The following is a 17,428-nucleotide window of genomic DNA, read 5'->3' as shown; positions in this document are numbered from 1 at the left end:
GAGGGAGGCAGGATTTCGGAAGAGCTGGTGACTCTGGCTTAAATTAAAGGCACAGAATCATGGGTGTTTCATAACCTGTGAAATATATTCTTGTGTCAGAGCAACAGTACTTGTCAGTGAGCATTTTGTCTGAGCTGCACCCTTGCTTTATCGCTGGCTGTGGATGATAATAGCTGCTTTGCCGTGATTCACTGGGAAGAAAGGCGAATTCCTCCAGCCGTGCACTGTGCTCCCCATTGTTTCCCCTGGAGCTGGAGCCCCATTGCCCAGCCCTCTCTGCTTAGTTCAGGGAGGTCGTCTGCCAGCCACCTGATCCTGTCAAGCCTGGTAGACTCAGGTCTCATATCAAAAGCCCTTTGCCTCCCGCAAAGAGAACTTGTGCTAATATTTTCACCTATTATCAATATTCCCTGTGGATGCCTGCTATTGTCTGGTTTTTGTGTGATTCTACCTTTTCTGTTCTTTTGCTTGCCCTGATTTGTGCTGGACTTTAATTGTGAGTCCTGGCGGGGGGAGGGGAGGAGGGATTTTGAACATTTGATTTAACTTTTTATTTTGGAAAATTTCAAACGTACGTAAAAATAGAGAGAATAGTACAATCGTATAATAATAACCTCCTATTTACCCGTCACTTAGTTTCAACAGTTATCAACTCATGGCTAACCTTTTTCATATATAACCCACCCACTCTTCCCCATCCAGATATGGGGAGCTATTTGGATTCACATTATATAGCATAATTCACTGGTGCATATATTAATTAGAACTCTCGGTTGTTAGTGACCGAAATCCAACCTACCTATATATAAACAAGAAAGATATTTTGTTGGTCATGTTACTGGGAAGTCCAAGAGGTGGGCTGGGATTCAGATATGGCTGCATTCCAGGGATTCAATAATATTAGGACCCTGCTTTTCTCTATCTTTCTCCATCTCTTGGGTCTGTTTACTTACTTCTCAGGTGGATGGGCAGGCTTACATGGCTTTGAACTTGCAATCATAGTGAGAAAGACTCTGTCTTATCTAGTGCTGTGGGTTGAATTGTGTCCCCCCAAAAAGACATGTTTAAGTCCTATCCCTGGTACCTATGAATTTGCTTATTTGGAAATAGGGTCTTTGCATGGTAATTAAGGTGCAAGTTAAGAAGAGGTCATACTGGATTAGGGTGGGCCCTTATCCAATATGACTGGTGCCCTTATAAAAAGAGAAGAGGCACAGAGACACACATACAGGGAACACTCGGGCGCAGAGACAGAGGGGAGATGTGGCCACGTGACGACCAAGGTGGCGATTAGAGTGATGTAGCTACAAGTCAAGGAACATCAAGGATTTTGGGAAAGCACCCGAAACCAGGAGGTGGCACAGAAATGTTCTTCCCCAGAGATTGCAGAGGGAGCGTGGCCCTGCCAACACCTTGATTTTGAATTTCCAGCCTCCAGGACTGTGAGAGAATAAATTTACGTTGTTTTAAACCACCCAGTTTGTGGTAATTTGTTACGGCAGCCTAGGAAACTAGCGTGCCTAGCGATGGTTTCAGTCTCAGAAAAACCACACCGTGATCTTGTGTGGATCATATCCCCATCCCTGGACCTGAGTTCAGGGCCTGAGGGGGTCGTTGGGCTAACGCAGGTCATGTGACCGACCCTCTGGTGGGAAACACACATCCCAGCAAGCGGAGGTGGGGAAGAAGGGATTGTGACAGACAGCAGACTAAAGAAATCAGCTGTCTTCTGCACCATGTTTGTTACTTTGCCTAGAAAATTCAGCAGTCTTGAAAAATATTTATTGACGTTAATATGTCTCACATGCCTAGAAGAGGATCCCATAGTCACCGAAGCTGCATTTACTTTGGCTTTCTTTAAACAATTCTTCTTGCTGCTAAGATTGTTTTCTTGATTTTGTCCTCTTTCCTCTTAAATGACTCCCAGGCTGACCGACCAGTGGGAGGAAGACACTGTTAATGTTTCTGCAGGGTGTTCATACTTTACGGCTGGATTTTGCATTGGGCTCTTGGTTTTGTTTGGAAGTCTACTGCTATTTGCACGTGCCTACTTAGGGAAACAGCTGCGCTCATTCAGTCCAATGCCACACAGAATAGTAAAAGCAGAGTACACTCTCTGATAAACACATTAATTTCTCCACATGCTTCTTCTTAGGTTTTTAAATGCATTTCCTGGATATGGTGATCTGTCCTAAGATGATGCCTCTAGGAATTTTTCTCATAGACCTAATACCGTAAAGACGGTGGAAGTAGAATTCCAGTGCCTCTGCGTCCCTGTTTACTCAGGATAGTGATAGTTCATGCCTGTCACCCTAGTCCCCCTTCATTCAAAACCACTTTGGACAATAAATTATATGGTCAACCTAGCTATAATGGGAAAGTCTTCTTTAATAGGAAGACTTTTTTTTTTTTAGGTGCATTGGGAAAAATTGTACCTGTTTTCACGACTAGAATATTGGGGCTGGGCGGCACTAGAATCTAGAGTTTTTCTGGGTCGCTGTGGGCTATTCAGCAGCAAGCATCAGTCTTAATCCATAAACCAGGGACAGCTTTGTATTGGAGTACTGTAAGTGCACTGTGTGTCCTCAATAGCTGAACTAAATAGAGTGCAGATCTAGAAGCCAAAAGTGAGGCTGAGTCAGAAATTGGAGGTCGCTAAGTGGTCATGTGACCAGGGCCACTGTATCTGTCAGGCCTTAGTAGCTTATGCTGCAGGAACAAAGAGCCCCCAAATCCTAATGAACAAAGAGCCTCCAAATCCCTAATGACATGAACAAAAGTTTGTCTTATGCTCATGCTACCTGTGTAATGTAGTAAGTATTCTGCTCATTCAGGGACCCAGGCTGATAGAAGCTGCACCTCAACTTCTGCTTCCACTGAAGCAGGGAAAGGGAGCAAGTGAACCACACATGGGTTCTTAAAGCTTCTACTGGAAGCGATCCCTGTTGTTTCTGCTCACATCTCATTGGCCACAGCAAGTGGCATGTCACACTTAACTTTAAGGGCAGCAGGGAGGTACCCATCCCACTGTGTGCTCAAAGGAGGAGAAATTGAATATCTGTGACCAGCCTTAATGACTAGCACAGGCAGGAAGCTCCAACAGTGCCTTCCTTCTAAGTACAGGAGACTTTTATTAGGCTGCTTGCAAGGAGAGTAGATTTTGCTCCAGGAAATAGTAAAGGTGCCACATAGTCTCTAATAGCCACAGAGCCCTGAGCCACTGAGACCATTTCTTCTCCTTGACTAAAGCTCTGAGGGGCAGAGGTGGAATGTTGGCGCCCAGGTGCCCAGGTGTGCTGCTGACTCCCTCACCAGTCTGCCCTGGCACAGGTACTCCACTGGCACGTGGGGCAAGGGCTGCCATAAACATGGACAGTATTATCCAAACTGTATGACATGAGGAAGGAAGACTTAGGACCAAGTGCTGGTGAACCCGGGATTAGGATGTTCATGTTTTAATGAAGCACCTTCATTCATTCCTAGGTACCTGCAATTCTCCATCCTCCAGCCCACCCCTCCTGCACAGACAGTTCATAGTCATCAGGGACCTTTCAGAGTGGACAGGGAAGGCCTAAGGGTAACGAGAGGAGTTTTCCAGTAATGTGCACTGCAAGATCCATTCTCAAGCTCTCTTATCCATGCCTAGGAATACCTGACAAGACTAGGCCATGGTTGCTTACATATGAGTGTATTATTGAGGACAAAGCAAAATCCTGAGGGCAACCTCTTGTGAAAACAAAACGGTGATTTGGGTTTTATATATGTTGAGTTTGAATGAATGGTAGCGAGATGCCCAGCAGGAAGTTGGGGATGTTTAAGGGAGATACCTTAGGGTTGTAGACCTGTATTTGAAGTCGTTGGCTTTGGTGTGATAATTAAAGCCACCGTGATGGATAAGACCTTCAAGAGAGTGTAGAATCATGAGGACAAGGGATCCAGGAAGGAGCTTTGGATTATGCCCACTTTAAAGAAGCAGGGGAAAGAGAGTCAACCATGAAAGGAGCCTGAGAAGAGGTGGCACCAAAGCATTATCATGCCTTATATCATCTCTTACAGTAATATAGTCTATTATGATTTATAAAGTTCTCTTATTACATACACCACAGTGAGGAACAAATGAGATAATAGAAATTGCTTGCATTTATTGAGCACTTACTACGTACCAGGCATAGCTCTAAATGCTACTCATTTACTCCTCACAACAACCCTGTGAGGTGGGTACTATTATCAGCCGCATTTTACAGAAGAAACAAAGTATATAATAGTTAACTAACTTGCCCAGGGTTATCCAGCTAGTAAGTGATAGAGCCAGGTTCTAAACTCAGAATCTGGCTACAGGATCTCTACTCTCAATGTGTATGGAAGCCAGGAGAAAGATGTGTACAGTTGTGAGCATTTAAGACCGGTCTTTGGGTACCTGTTTTCCTCGTAAAAACTGTCTGAGTAATTAATGTTTAAATTTTCTTAAAAAAGTGAAAGAAGGGGCAGTGGGGGAGAAGCAGTCATAACAGCTTAACACAGCAAGAGGTCAAGGAGAGAATGAGAACTGAGAAAATAAGACTAGGATAGATGGTTGGGAAAACCACTGGAAAGAAACTAAAGAGGGTAGCTGGTGGATAGAGCTATAGCTCTTTCTTTTAAAAATTGCCGTGAAGAAGGCATATGGAGAGTGTTTGCTAGTTTAAGGGGAGAGAGAAAGGTTTGTTTGGAATGGTAGAGAAATGAGGATTCTGTAGATTGAGAGAATGAAACTTATAAAGAAGAATAAAGGGTTAATAGAATGGTGCCTGTGAACCTCCTCTGTCCTAGAAGGTGGAAAATAGGCACTTTTTTTCCTCTTGGAAAAAGTATGTTATTGTTTCTCTGCGTTCTGTTATAGAAAGCTTCTTTACCATTAAATAAAAATGCATTTATTCAAGAGAAATGAAAGCAATCATAAGGTCCGTAAGAAATATTTGTTTAAGGATGTTCACAGCAGCTTTTTTCATAAAAGCTCCAAACTGGAAACAACCCAACTATCCATAAACAGGAGACTGAATAAACAATCTATGGTACCTTCATACAATGGAGTATTACTCAGCAATAAAAAAGACCGCTCTACTGATGCATATAGCAATCTGGATGAACCTCAGAAACATTATGTTGAGCAAAATAAGCCAGATGTAAGAGTACCTACTGTCTGATTCCTTTTATATTATGTTCTAAAGTAGGAGAAATTAGGCTATGGTGATAGAAGTCAGAACAGTGTTTGCCTGTTTGGGTGTGGGGAAGGATTAGCTGGAAAGCGGCGCGATAGAACTTTGTGGAGCAACGGTAATGATCCAAATCGTGGTTGGCATGGTTGTTACACAACCATGAATATAGTTGTCAAAACCCATCAACTGAATTCTTGTGATCTAGGCATTTTCTTGTATATAAAATGATACTTTAAAAAGTCCATTAGATTCTCTTTCCTCTTCTCTGTCTTCATCTCTGTGTTCCTAAAAGTGAAATTTAGAGCCAGTATAAACTTCACCATTATAGAACTATTCTAAGGCTTGCTAGTTTGCCTCTTTCTCTCTCATTCTGTTTTAAATACTCTTTATTACTGATCATGGAGAAACAAGAGGAATTTAGGGAGAATGGACTCAGATGCAGAGTATCATTTTTGGAATCATTTAGGATCGATCATAGGGCCTTGTTGGGCCTGGAAATCCTCAGGTAGGTCCAGAATCTGAGGAAGCAAGCTGCACATCTGTATAAGTTAGCATTCTTTTTTTTTTTTTTTTTTTTTTTTTCCTTGTAAGCAACAGACACCAATTTTGGCTAAGTCAAACGCAAAAGGATTTTATTGGAAGGATATACAGTAGCTCCGAGAATCAACAGGAACCAAGCTGGGTGAAGGACAGAAACTGAGGAAGCTCTGGGGATCCAGGTGGACAGAACTGACGGTCTTACTTGTCTGCTGCTGCTGCTACAGTGGATACATTCCAGCAGGTTTCTCCATCCAAGAGTCAAAGCCCTGGAAATAAGAGCCCTATTGGCTTGCTACAGGCCACATGCCCACTCCTCAGCGGGGGGTAAAAGGGTGGGGGGAGTCCTGACTGACAGTCCCAGCAAGACTACACACACAGGGGGAGAATTAATTTCCAAAGAGGAAATCCTGGTGCTGAACCAAAAGAAGGAAGAATGGGTCTTGAAGGGCCCCAAACCCTTGGACCAATGTCCATGACAGAAACTCACAAGTCAGGATGCCCATCTGGTTTGTCAACTGCCCTTTCAGCAGTAGGCTCACAGGGCTTCTTGATACCTGTGAGGGATTATTGGAATTAGGATATTACGTTTGAGTATCACTCGTTTGTTCTCCTTGTGTTTATGTTTCTGCAGATTTCTACAGATAGGCCTCCTTATGCATGTATGGCATGTGACTGTGTGGGTCCCCTTCGCTTCCACACATTATCAGGCATAATTCAGGTTGACCGGTGTGCATTTATTTACACAGGGGCACGGGAGAGAGGCTGGTGTTCTGTGGTAACATTTACCATCCCACTGCATCCTGTGTTGAGGATGATGACCTCAGGGGGAAGGGAAGGGGGGTTAGTAATGGTTCTGTTCCTTCCCCCTGATTTCCGTAATCCTGGTCACCCTCCCGCTCCCCAGTGGGATTATCTACGTGAAGTGCACCTAGAACACGTCTAGTTCTTGCATCCACACTGTGTTTCTCTGTGTATCTGAAGAGTATGAAAGATGTAGGGTGGAACACACGGTGTCACATCTCTGTGAGTCTCTTTTCCCTGGGAAATTTAGGATTTAGAAAGGGAAAGATTGTTTGAGAGAGAATATCGCCCCTGCTCTAAAGTATTCTGGAAGGTGTAAATGATTCGTGTAAAAGCGATTTCTTTCCTGGCGCTTGAACCAGAGTCATTCTAAGTAATAGTAAAGAAAAGCCTCAGGGTATATTTCAACATCTAGTAAGCAGATTAGTCTAAATGTGAGTACTTTTGAGGATTGAAAACCGAGGGTAGAGCTTAAACCCATTGCAAAATATTAAATAATGAGACCCAATCCTGTCATTTCTGTCTTCGGAGAAGCTCAGCTTTCTTCAAAGACTGCCTCATCTTCGTGGTGTCAGGATGGGCAAGGTCAGATGTCACTACAGTGTTCCTGTTCTACAGACGCAGGAACTGAGACTTCAGGTTGGATGGTTTGCTCCAAGTCGCAGGATAAAATAGAAGGACCAGGTTAAACAAGAACTTACATAACCACAGCCTGCTGATTTCAGAGCAGTCATTTGCCTCAGGGGCTACCAAGGAATTTCTCTCTCTGTGCAACCAAGCTGTGACCAATTTGGTACCTTTAAAAACAAACAAATGTGTTTTTTGTTGCTTTTTGTTTTTTTTAACATCTTTATTGGAGTATAATTGCTTTACAATGGTGTGTTAGTTTCTGCTTTATAACAAAGTGAATCAGTTATACATATACATATGTTCCCATATCTCTTCCCTCTTGCGTGTCCCGCCCTCCCACCCTCCCTATCCCACCCCTCTAGGTGGTCACAAAGCACCGAGCTGGTCTCCCTGTGCTATGCGGCTGCTTCCCACTAGCTATCTATTTTACGTTTGGTCGTGTATATATGTGCACGCCACTCTCTCACTTTGTACATTGACTAAGACTTTTCCAGGAAATCATGGGACTCTGACTTAATCCCTTGTAGCACAGCTCTGTCACCCTCTGAGCAGAGGCCTCTGACTGTAAATTGGTAGAGCTGGGTCCCAAGGGAGTGGTCAGGACATTTGGTTGCACCTTGCATGAACATGGAGACATTAGTATGGGGCCAACATCAAGAGATTTTTAGAGTTAGAGGCCTTAGGGCTAGAAAGTAATCAATAAAAATGCAATTTCTGTTTCAACTGTAAATCCAGCCCATCCTTTTGCATATTTATCAGAGATTCTCCCTCATCTGCATAGTCCCTCCCCAAAAGCTATTAAATAGCAACCATACCTGTCTGTATCTGCTTCTTAGAAATTCCATGAGTGAGAACATTCCATGAGTCAGTGGGACTTGTTTACAAAGGATTAAAGGAAAGATCTGATGTGTATCTGTGGTTGGGTGGGAAGAAGGGAGAGAGCATGCTTTAGCATTCCCAGGCAGTCTGCTTCACCTTCCTCCCACATTGCCTACACTTTGCAATAATGGCATTCTTATAATGCCACTATAATTCACCCTGGGATGATTATTTGTTGCCTGGCTGCCCTTTGGAGCCACATTGAATGAAACCTCCAGGTTCCCCCTTCAGATAGTTGAAAGCAGCCGTCTTGTCACCCTAAATCTTATTTCAGCAGCCTGCTGAATGTTTATTTCCTTCAGTTGATTCCTTATGGATTGGAGCATGCAACTTGTTTATCATCTTGGCTGTTCTCTTTAGAATCAATACATGAGTCATAACAAGCAGCTCTGGTTGAGTGTGGCTCTGATGTGCTGGGCTCAGGAGCAAGGAGTGTCACTGGGATTGATTAGTGATGTCTCACGCAGGTATGGGAAGGGAAATGGCAGCACATACACTGCCTCGTTTCTGTCTTTACAGTTTTTATATATATATTTTAATCTTATTGGAGTAGAGTTGATTTACAATGTTGTGTTAGTTTCAGGTGTTCAGCAAAGTGATTCAGTTATACATATGCATATATTCAGTTCCTTTTTAGATTCTTTTCTCATATAGGTTATCACAGAGTATTGAATAGAGTTCCCAGTGCTATACAGTAGGTCCTTGTTGGTTACTTATATATCGTAGCGTGAGTATGTTCACCCCAAGCTCCTGGTTTATCCACCCCCACCCCACCCCACCATGTTTCCCCGTTGCTAACCTTAAGTTTGCTTTTGATATCTGTAAGTCTGTTTCTGTCTTTCACATTGTGATGATATAGGTGCCAATTAACCCTGTTGTTTGAAAATTTGGGATGAGTTCCTGTTTATTGAACAGAGATGAGACTCTTAAATGATTCACAGAGTTTGCCAAGCAGTACATAGGTCTTGCTTCAAATGCAAGTATAAAGCTTCTGATTTTAGAATATACAGTAATCAAGGAAGTGATGCAAATATATATAATGAACACATCATTGTACTAGTTATGTCTAAAATGTGTTCACATTTAAAATGTAAGTAAAAACCAAATAATGTGTAACTGTTTGTAATTTTCCAAGAGAGGCCTTTTAGGATGGCTGAAATAGTCAGGGGAAGGCCTGCTTTCCCAGAGTGATCCTTTAAATTAAGGGTTCTTTCAGGGGCCCAGTGTATCTAGAGGTGGAGGGACTAACCCAAGGACAATTTGTAAAAACTGGATTGCCTGATATTGAAGTGTGCAATGGGTTTCTTTCTGCCTTTGGAATTGTATTTCCTGTCTGCATCTGAGGCTTTGTCTCCTGCAGCCAAACAAAATGAAGTGGCCGGGACTTCCCTGGTGGTCCAGTGGGTAAGACTCTGTGCTTCCAATGCAGGGGGCCCGGGTTTGATCCCTGGTCAGGGAACTAGATCCTGAGTGCATGCCGCAACTAAGAAATCCACATGCCGCAGCTAAATATCCTGCGTGCTGCAACTAAAACCTGGTGCAGCCCCCCCCCCCCAAAAAAAGAAAGAAAGTACAAGACAAAATTTTTAAAAAATGAAGCAGTGGCAATGATTTATATTTGAATTATCCTGCTTCCAAACCCAGCTATTTTCAGCCTGAACTATGGAGAGCACTTGTCATCATGTCTTGAGTTCACATGCATCATTATCACACCTCTTTCCTGCAAACCTAGGTGACATGAGCAGCTAGCTATTTGAGGTCCTTTGAACCCAAATACTTAGCAACCGAGTATATATCGAGATGTATGGTTTTCTTTAAGATTACTAATTGTGATACATATAGCCTGATATATAAGGCTTTTAGTTCACAACCATTTCTGTTCATATGGGAGAAATTTCTGAATTGTTGCATTTCCCATCTCTTTCTTGTTCTGTGACTGTCACTGCTCCATTCTCACCCATGATGGAAACCAGTGATCTTTGGATGGCCCACCGAAGGAGACGTACATTTCTGGCCCTTTCTGTGCTGGAACTAACATGGTGCAGATCCTGTAGCTCCCCCGGGGCAAAGCAGAAGTACTCTATTATATGATTCATACTGTTCAGCTCACCCTTCTCTGGTTAGTGCTTAGTGTTTTTACTGGATTTTTCCATTCTCTCTTTTTGGGTTACCACATACACACATACACATACCACCACCACCACCAAACCCCCCTGTGAGGAAATCACTGTATAACTTTGTTGACAAACACGTGTGTGGATATGTTTAAATAGTTCAGAAGTAAAACAAGGAAAAGCCCCGTATAAAATTCTACTTTTGAACTAAAGACTAGATAGTGGTTTTGCAAATGTAAGTGACTGATAACTGATTAGCAGCTTTGGAGCTGGTCAACAGACTTTACAACTCAAGATTGTTATTTAGTAATTAATGACAAGAAAAGTTTAGGAAAACAAAATTCTACATTGTACTCAGTTCATATTTTTCTCTTCAACCTTGTTGCAAACAGTTTTCATCGTGGAGCCATGGAGGAGAATGGTGAGTGGACACCCATTGGGAAGGGATTGCAATTGGGAGAGGCTGAAATAGAGCAGGTTATGGGGGCGGAGAGAGCCAGGCATTTCAGGGGTCAGAACTGCCTTGTCATGAGCTTAGTGAGGCCAGAAGTCTCCAACAGATAGGGCAAGAGCCTGGCAGGGCAAACCATAGATTTCACATGGTTACCCAATTAATTTTTGCTTTAAGATTTTACCAAGTGAGCCATAATTTATTGGGCTGAGTCAAGTTTTGTTCAGGGGAGCGATTAAAGTTTGGGTTAATCCCTGGAAACAGCTTTCGTCTTGAGTCATGTTCCAGCAAACGATGATTTTTTTAAAAAAATATTGAGCAGCACATTAAAAATAGGTCAGATTTAAACAGGACAGTGGAGCTTTTGGTTTGGGGGAAAACTTGCAATCATTATTAAGAGATGTGTCTGTTGTGAGCTTTAGGCCTGCCAGTCTTTAGGGAAGGGAGAAAGTGGAGGGGAGGGCTCTGACCCTCCATTCAGTTCACGTAACCTCTTGATGCCAAAAATCAGAAAGGAGAAGCGTATCTGATACATGCAGCCCAAATTCCATTTGTACTTAAGGTTACGTAACTGCGCATCATGTAATAGCTTTGGCCCTCGCCCAACGAGCATGTAGATATTGGCAGCTTTGCATGCCTAATAGATCCCCATCAATCAGTCACGATGTCTTGTCCCACACCCAGTTGCCTTGTTTGTTTAAGCTGGCTTTGGAGGTTGTATAAATAGCTTTAGCAACCTGCTGTCGCACTGCTGGTGATCAGTGGCACCTTCAAAAAATCCCTTGGCATGTTCTTAGGATTCGAAGGAGTAGAACTTGACCCACTGGTGTTTACCATGGTTATCAGTTTTCTTCCCTGTATGTTCTCGTGCATTACAGGCAGGGAGCATGGAGGGGCCCCTGGGGTAACTGCTCCCACCCTGGCTCGCTGGACCTGCCAGGCCTCTGCTTTTCAGAATCAGCTAGTGTACTGTCCCACCTGACGGAGCCTGGCAAGGGCTGCCAAATGAAACTGTGCCTCAGGACTGGACAGGTGAGTTCAAGTTCACACAGAAAAGAAAGGTGCACTTTTTCTCCTTAAAAAGTGAAAATAAAAAAAGATTGCTACAACATGTTGCCGTTGATTCGGGCAGCCACCTTTTGTTCTGTGTGAGGGATAGCCTTAGGGTAGCAGGAAGGACAGTGGACAGAGGACACAACCCCCGAGGTACCAGCCGCAGCTTCCTTGGACCACAGTAAGAAATAGCTTCCTCCCGTTGAGAAGATCCAGTGAGATGACGTGTATGTAGCATGTGTATAAAGGTTGTAAGTTCCACTATTGATGACCAGGTGCCTGCGTCCTCCAGGTGGAACCTGGAACGGTGAGTAGTATGGGGCATATGCAGATGTCGACAAAAGGCATTCCAGGCAGAGGGAACAGCACAAGCCAAGGTGCAAGGGTGGAAAATACAGAATGTATTAGGAGAAATCAGGGAGTGTCCTTTGGTTGGAACAAAGGGTGTTTAAAGGGAAGAAATGCAGGATAAGGTCGGACTGGAAGTTTGGGGCCAGATTATGGAGGGCCTCAAATAGGAGGCTAAGGAAATTGGACTTCATTTTGCAGGCAGTGAAGGAGGTATTGGGGTTTTTTTAAAGCAGGGGAGTAACATGATCAGAGCTGAGCTTCAGGAAAATTAATCTGGCAGCAAAATGCTGCAAAACCTCTTTGGAACAAGAAGGGATATAAATAAATAAATAATTCGAAAATTTGGCAGAAGTGTTTTCAAATACGTTCTGAAATGTACATGCTATATATTTTGAAATGATAATGTCTTTCTTGTTCTTTTTTTTTTTTTCCCTCACAGCAGTCAAATTCCTTTTTCATTCCCTCTCTTTTCTTTCTTTTCTGCATTCCCTCCCTCTCTCCCTCTTCTTTAGTTTCTTTCTGTCGCTCATTGACTCTGTCACTCCTCTCCTGTCTGCCTTTCATGGTGGGTGTTGCTTTGGCGGGGGTGAAAACCGAGCCAGAGGTTGAGGGTTCCAGCACAGTGATTCCAGGAGGTCCAGCCTTCTGGGGCCTCTGTGCCTGCTGTGACGGGGTCCCACTACCGAGGGCAGCGGAAACATCCAAACCTTGATTGTCACCAGCCCTGACCATACAAAATATAGGTATTTTGAATGAGCAGGCAAATTCCTGTAATTCACGTGGACAGTGTTTCTATAATCCAATTTTCTGGACTCATCACCAAAAGGTTCAGTCGACTTCTGTAACGCTTGGGTTAGCAAGAACAATGGCATTTCTATGAGTTTTATCAGTATGGCCCGTGTCCTTTGCTCAAGCAAATTTGATAAATGTATTTAGACCCTAGGTGTTTCTAGATTTCACTTGCAGGTTTGTGACACTGTGTGAGATACCCTGGCTGAGATATGAATCTGAAAAGTCTGCTTTGCAAGATGTGTGTCCGGAAAAGTGTCACTTAGCTTTATTTTTCTTCACTTATTTGTGCATTTGCAACAATGCTCATTAATTAGTTAGAAAAATTTTGCTTGTTTCTGTGAAAAATGGTAATCAGGTGAGATATAAACCTATCATGAGATGTGAAAGTATGGTTAACTTGTAGTGTGTAGCATAAGGCTATAAACAGGAAACTCTCCATGCATATTTGATTCCTGAAAAAGCTGGGAGCCTCTATAAATATTTTTCTGTTTGTGAATCTGGGAACTCAAGAAGGTTCCAGATACATGCCTCAGGAATGTCAAGAGTCTGCAGTATATCCAAATTCACAAAACAGATAAATTATTGGATGACTATTCAGATTGCAAAACAATTTTTTCATTTTATTAAATATTTACTCTGCATATTTACCCTAGAGAAGTTCTTTAAGGAAATATAGTTAGTTTTTGATTTACAGACATTCAATATATATAACTGTTGCTTTTTTATTTTCTTTTTAGCATCTTTATTGGAGTACAATTGCTTTACAATGGTGTGTTAGTTTCTGCTTTATAACAAAGTGAATCAGCTATACACATACATATATCCCCATATCTCCTCCCTCTTGCGTCTCCCTCCCACCCTCCCTATCCCACCCCTCTAGGTGGTCACAAAGCACGGAGCTGGTTTCCCTGTGCTATGCGGCTGCTTCCCACTAGCTAGCTATTTTACATTTGGTCGTGTATATATGTGCATGCCACTCTCTCACTTCATCCCAGCTTACCCTTCCCCCTCCCCATGTCCTCAGTCAATTCTCTATGTCTGCGTCTTTATTCCTGTCCTGCCCCTAGGTTCTTCAGAACCATTTTTTTTTAGATTCCATATATATGTGTTACAATGTGGTATTTATTTTTCTCTTTCTGACTTACTTCACTCTGTATGACAGACTCTAAGTCCGTCCACCTCACTACAAATAACTCAATTTCATTTCTTTTTATGGCTGAGTAATATTCCATTGTATATATGTGCCACATCTTTTTTATCCATTCAGCTGTCGACGGACACTTAGGTTGATTCCATGTCCTGGCTAATGTAACTAGAGCTGCAGTGAACATTGTGGTACATGACCTTTTTGAATTATGGTTTTCTCAGGGTATATGCCCAGTACTGGGATTGCTGGCTCGTATGGTAGTTCCATTTTTAGTTTTTTAAGGAACCTCCATACTGTTCTCCATAGTGGCTGTATCAATTTACATTCCCACCAAGAGTGCAAGAGGGTTCCCTTTTCTTCGCACCCTCTCCAGCATTTACTGTTTGTAGATTTTTTGATGATGGCCATTCTGACTGGTGTGAAGTGATACCTCATTGTAGTCTTGATTTGTATTTCTCTAATGATTAGTGATGTTGAGCATCCATTCATGTGTTTGTTGGCAATCTGTATATCTTCTTGGGAGAAAGGTCTGTTTAGATCTTCTGCCCATTTTTGGATTGGGTTGTTTTTTTTCATATTGAGCTGCTTGTAAATTTTGGAGATTAATCCTTTGTCAGTTGCTTCATTTGCAAATATTTTCTCCCATTCTGAGGGATTTCTTTTCATCTTGTTTATGGTTGCTTTTACTGTGCAAAAGCTTTTAAGTTTCATTAGGTCCCATTTGTTTATTTTTGCTTTTATTTCCATTTCTCTAGGAGGTGGGTCAAAAAGGATCTTGCTGTGATTTATGTCATAGAGTGTTCTGCCTATGTTTTCCTCTGAGACTTTTACAGTGTCTGGCCTTACATTTAGGTCTTTAATCCATGTTGAGTTTATTTTTGTGTATGGTGTTAGGGAGTGTTCTAATTTCATTCTTTTACGTGTAGCTGTCCAGTTTTCCCTGCACCACTTATTGAAGAGGCTGTCTTATCTCCATTGTATCTTCTTGCCTCCTTTATCAAAAATAAGGTGACCATATGTACATGGGTTTATCTCTGGGCTTTCCATCCTGTTCCATTGATCTATATTTCTGTTTTTGTGCCAGTACCATACTGTCTTGATTACTGTAGCTTTGCAGTACAGTCTGAAGTCAGGGAGCCTGATTCCTCCAGACCGTTTTTCTTTCTCAAGATTGCTTTGGCTATTCGGGGTCTTTTGTGTTTCCATACAAATTGTGCAATTTATTGTTCTAGTTCTCTGAAAAATGCCATTGGTTGTATGATAGGGATTGCACTGCATCTGTAGATTGCTTTGGGTAGTAGAGTCATTTTCACAATGTTGATTCTTCCAATCCAAGAACATGGTATATCTCTCCATCTGTTTATATCATCTTTAATTTCTTTCATCAGTGTCTTACAGTTTTCTGCATACAGGTCTTTTGTCTCCTTAGGTAGGTTTATTCCTAGGTATTTTATTCTTTTTGTTGCAGTGGTAAATGGGAGTGTTTTCTTAATTTCTCTTTCAGATTTTTCATCCTTAGTGTATAGGAATGCAAGAGATTTCTGTGCATTACTTTTGCATCCTGCTACTTTACCAAATTCATTGATTAGCTCTAGTAGTTTTCTCATAGCATCTTTAGGATTCTCTATCATGTCATCTGCAAACAGTGACAGCTTAACTTTTTCTTTTCTGATTTGGATTCCTTTTCTTTTTCTTCTCTGATTGCTGTGGCTAAAGCATCCAAAACTATGTTGAATAGTAGTGGTGAGAGTGGACAACCTTGTCTTGTGCCTGATCTTAGAGGAAATGGTTTCAGTTTTTCACCACTGAGAATTAAGTTGGCTGTGGGTTTGTCATATATGGCTATTATTATGTTGAGGTAAGTTCCCTCTATGCGTACTTTCTAGAGGGTTTTTATCATAAACGGCAGTTGAATTTTGTCAAAAGCGTTTTCTGCATCTATTGAGATGATCATATGGTTTTTCTCCAATTTGTTAATGCAGTTTATCACATTGATTGATTTGCGTATATTGAAGAATCCTTGCATTCCTGGGATAAACCCCACTTGATCATGGTGTGTGATTGTTTTAATGTGCTGTTGGATTCTGTTTGCTAGTATTTTGTTGAAGATTTTTGCATCTATGTTCATCAGTGATATTGGCCTGTAGTTTTCTTTCTTTGTGACATCCTCGTCTGGTTTTGGTATCAGGGTGATGGTGGCCTCGTAGAATGAGTTTGGGAGTGTTCCTCCCTCTGCTGTATTTTGCAAGAGTTTGAGGAGAATAGGTGTTAGCTCTTCTCTAAATGTTTCATAGCATTCGCCTGTGAAGCCATCTGGTTCGGGGCTTTTGTTTGTTGGAAGATTTTTAACCACAGTTTCAATTTCAGTGCTTGTGATTGGTCTGTTCATATTTTCTGTTCCTTCCTGGTTCAGTCTCAGAAGGTTGTGCTTTTCTAAGAATGTGTCCATTTCTTCCAGGTTGTCAGGTTATTGGCGTAGAGCTGCTTGTAGTAATCTCTCATGATACTTTGTATTTCTGCAGTGTCAGTTGTTACTTCTCCCTTTTCATTTTTAATTCTATTGATTTGAGTCTTCTCTCTTTTTTTCTTGATAAGTCTGGCTAATGGTTTATCAATTTTATCTTCTCAAAGATCCAGCTTTTAGTTTTATTGATCTTTAATATTGTTTCCTTCATTTCTTTTTCATTTATTTCTGATCTTCTCTTTATGATTTCTGTCTTCTGCTAACTTTGGGGTTTTTTTTGTTCTTCTTTCTCTAATTGCTTTAGATGTAAGGTTAGGTTGTTTATTTGAGGTGTTTGTTGTTTCTTGAGGTAGGATTGTATTGCTATAAACTTCCCTCTTAGAACTGCTTTTGCTGCATCCCATAGATTTTGGGTCATCATGTTTTCATTGTCAATTGTTTCTAGGTATTTTTTGATTTCCTCTTTGATTTCTTCAGTGACCTCTTGGTTATTTAGTAGTGTATTGTTTAGCCTCCATGTGTTTGTATTTTTTACAGATCTTTTCCTGTAATTGATATCTAGTCTCATAGCGTTGTGGTCAGAAAGGATACTTGATACATTTTCAATTTTCTTAAATTTACCGAGGCTTGATTTGTGACCCAAGATGTGATCTATCCTGGAGAATGTTCCATGAGCACTTGAGAAGAAAGTGTATTCTGTTGTTTTTGGATGGAATGTCCTGTAAATAATTCAATTAAGTCCGTCTTGTTTAATGTATCATTTAAAGCTTGTGTTTCCGTATTTATTTTCATTTTGGATGATCTGTCCATTGGTGAAAGTGGGGCGTTAACGTCCCCTACTATGATTGGGTTACTGTCGATTTCCCCTTTTATGGCTGTTAGCATTTACCTTATGTATTGAGGTGCTCCTATGTTGGGTGCATATATTTTTACAATTCTTATATATTCTTCTTGGATTGATCCTGTGATCACTATGTAGTGTCCTTCTTTGTCGCTTGTAATAGTCTTTAT

The 17,428-nt window shown here is 41.6% G+C and overlaps 1 protein-coding gene across 1 annotated transcript in view; it reads left to right on the top strand.

The window, feature by feature from the left end:
* Positions 1-17,428, top strand: part of THSD4 (thrombospondin type 1 domain containing 4) — a 566,919-nt gene that overhangs the window by 113,276 nt on the left and 436,215 nt on the right. Inside the window, 1 exon segment of the mRNA XM_007467843.1 lies at positions 2,098-2,102. Coding sequence (XP_007467905.1) covers positions 2,098-2,102 — 5 coding nt within the window.

This window comes from Lipotes vexillifer, unplaced genomic scaffold (assembly GCF_000442215.2).
Source record: "Lipotes vexillifer unplaced genomic scaffold, Lipotes_vexillifer_v1.1 scaffold792, whole genome shotgun sequence".
NCBI classification, from domain to species: Eukaryota; Metazoa; Chordata; class Mammalia; order Artiodactyla; family Lipotidae; genus Lipotes; species Lipotes vexillifer.
Note: the sequence above shows the minus strand (reverse complement) of the source record. Positions and strands in the feature narration are given on the sequence as shown.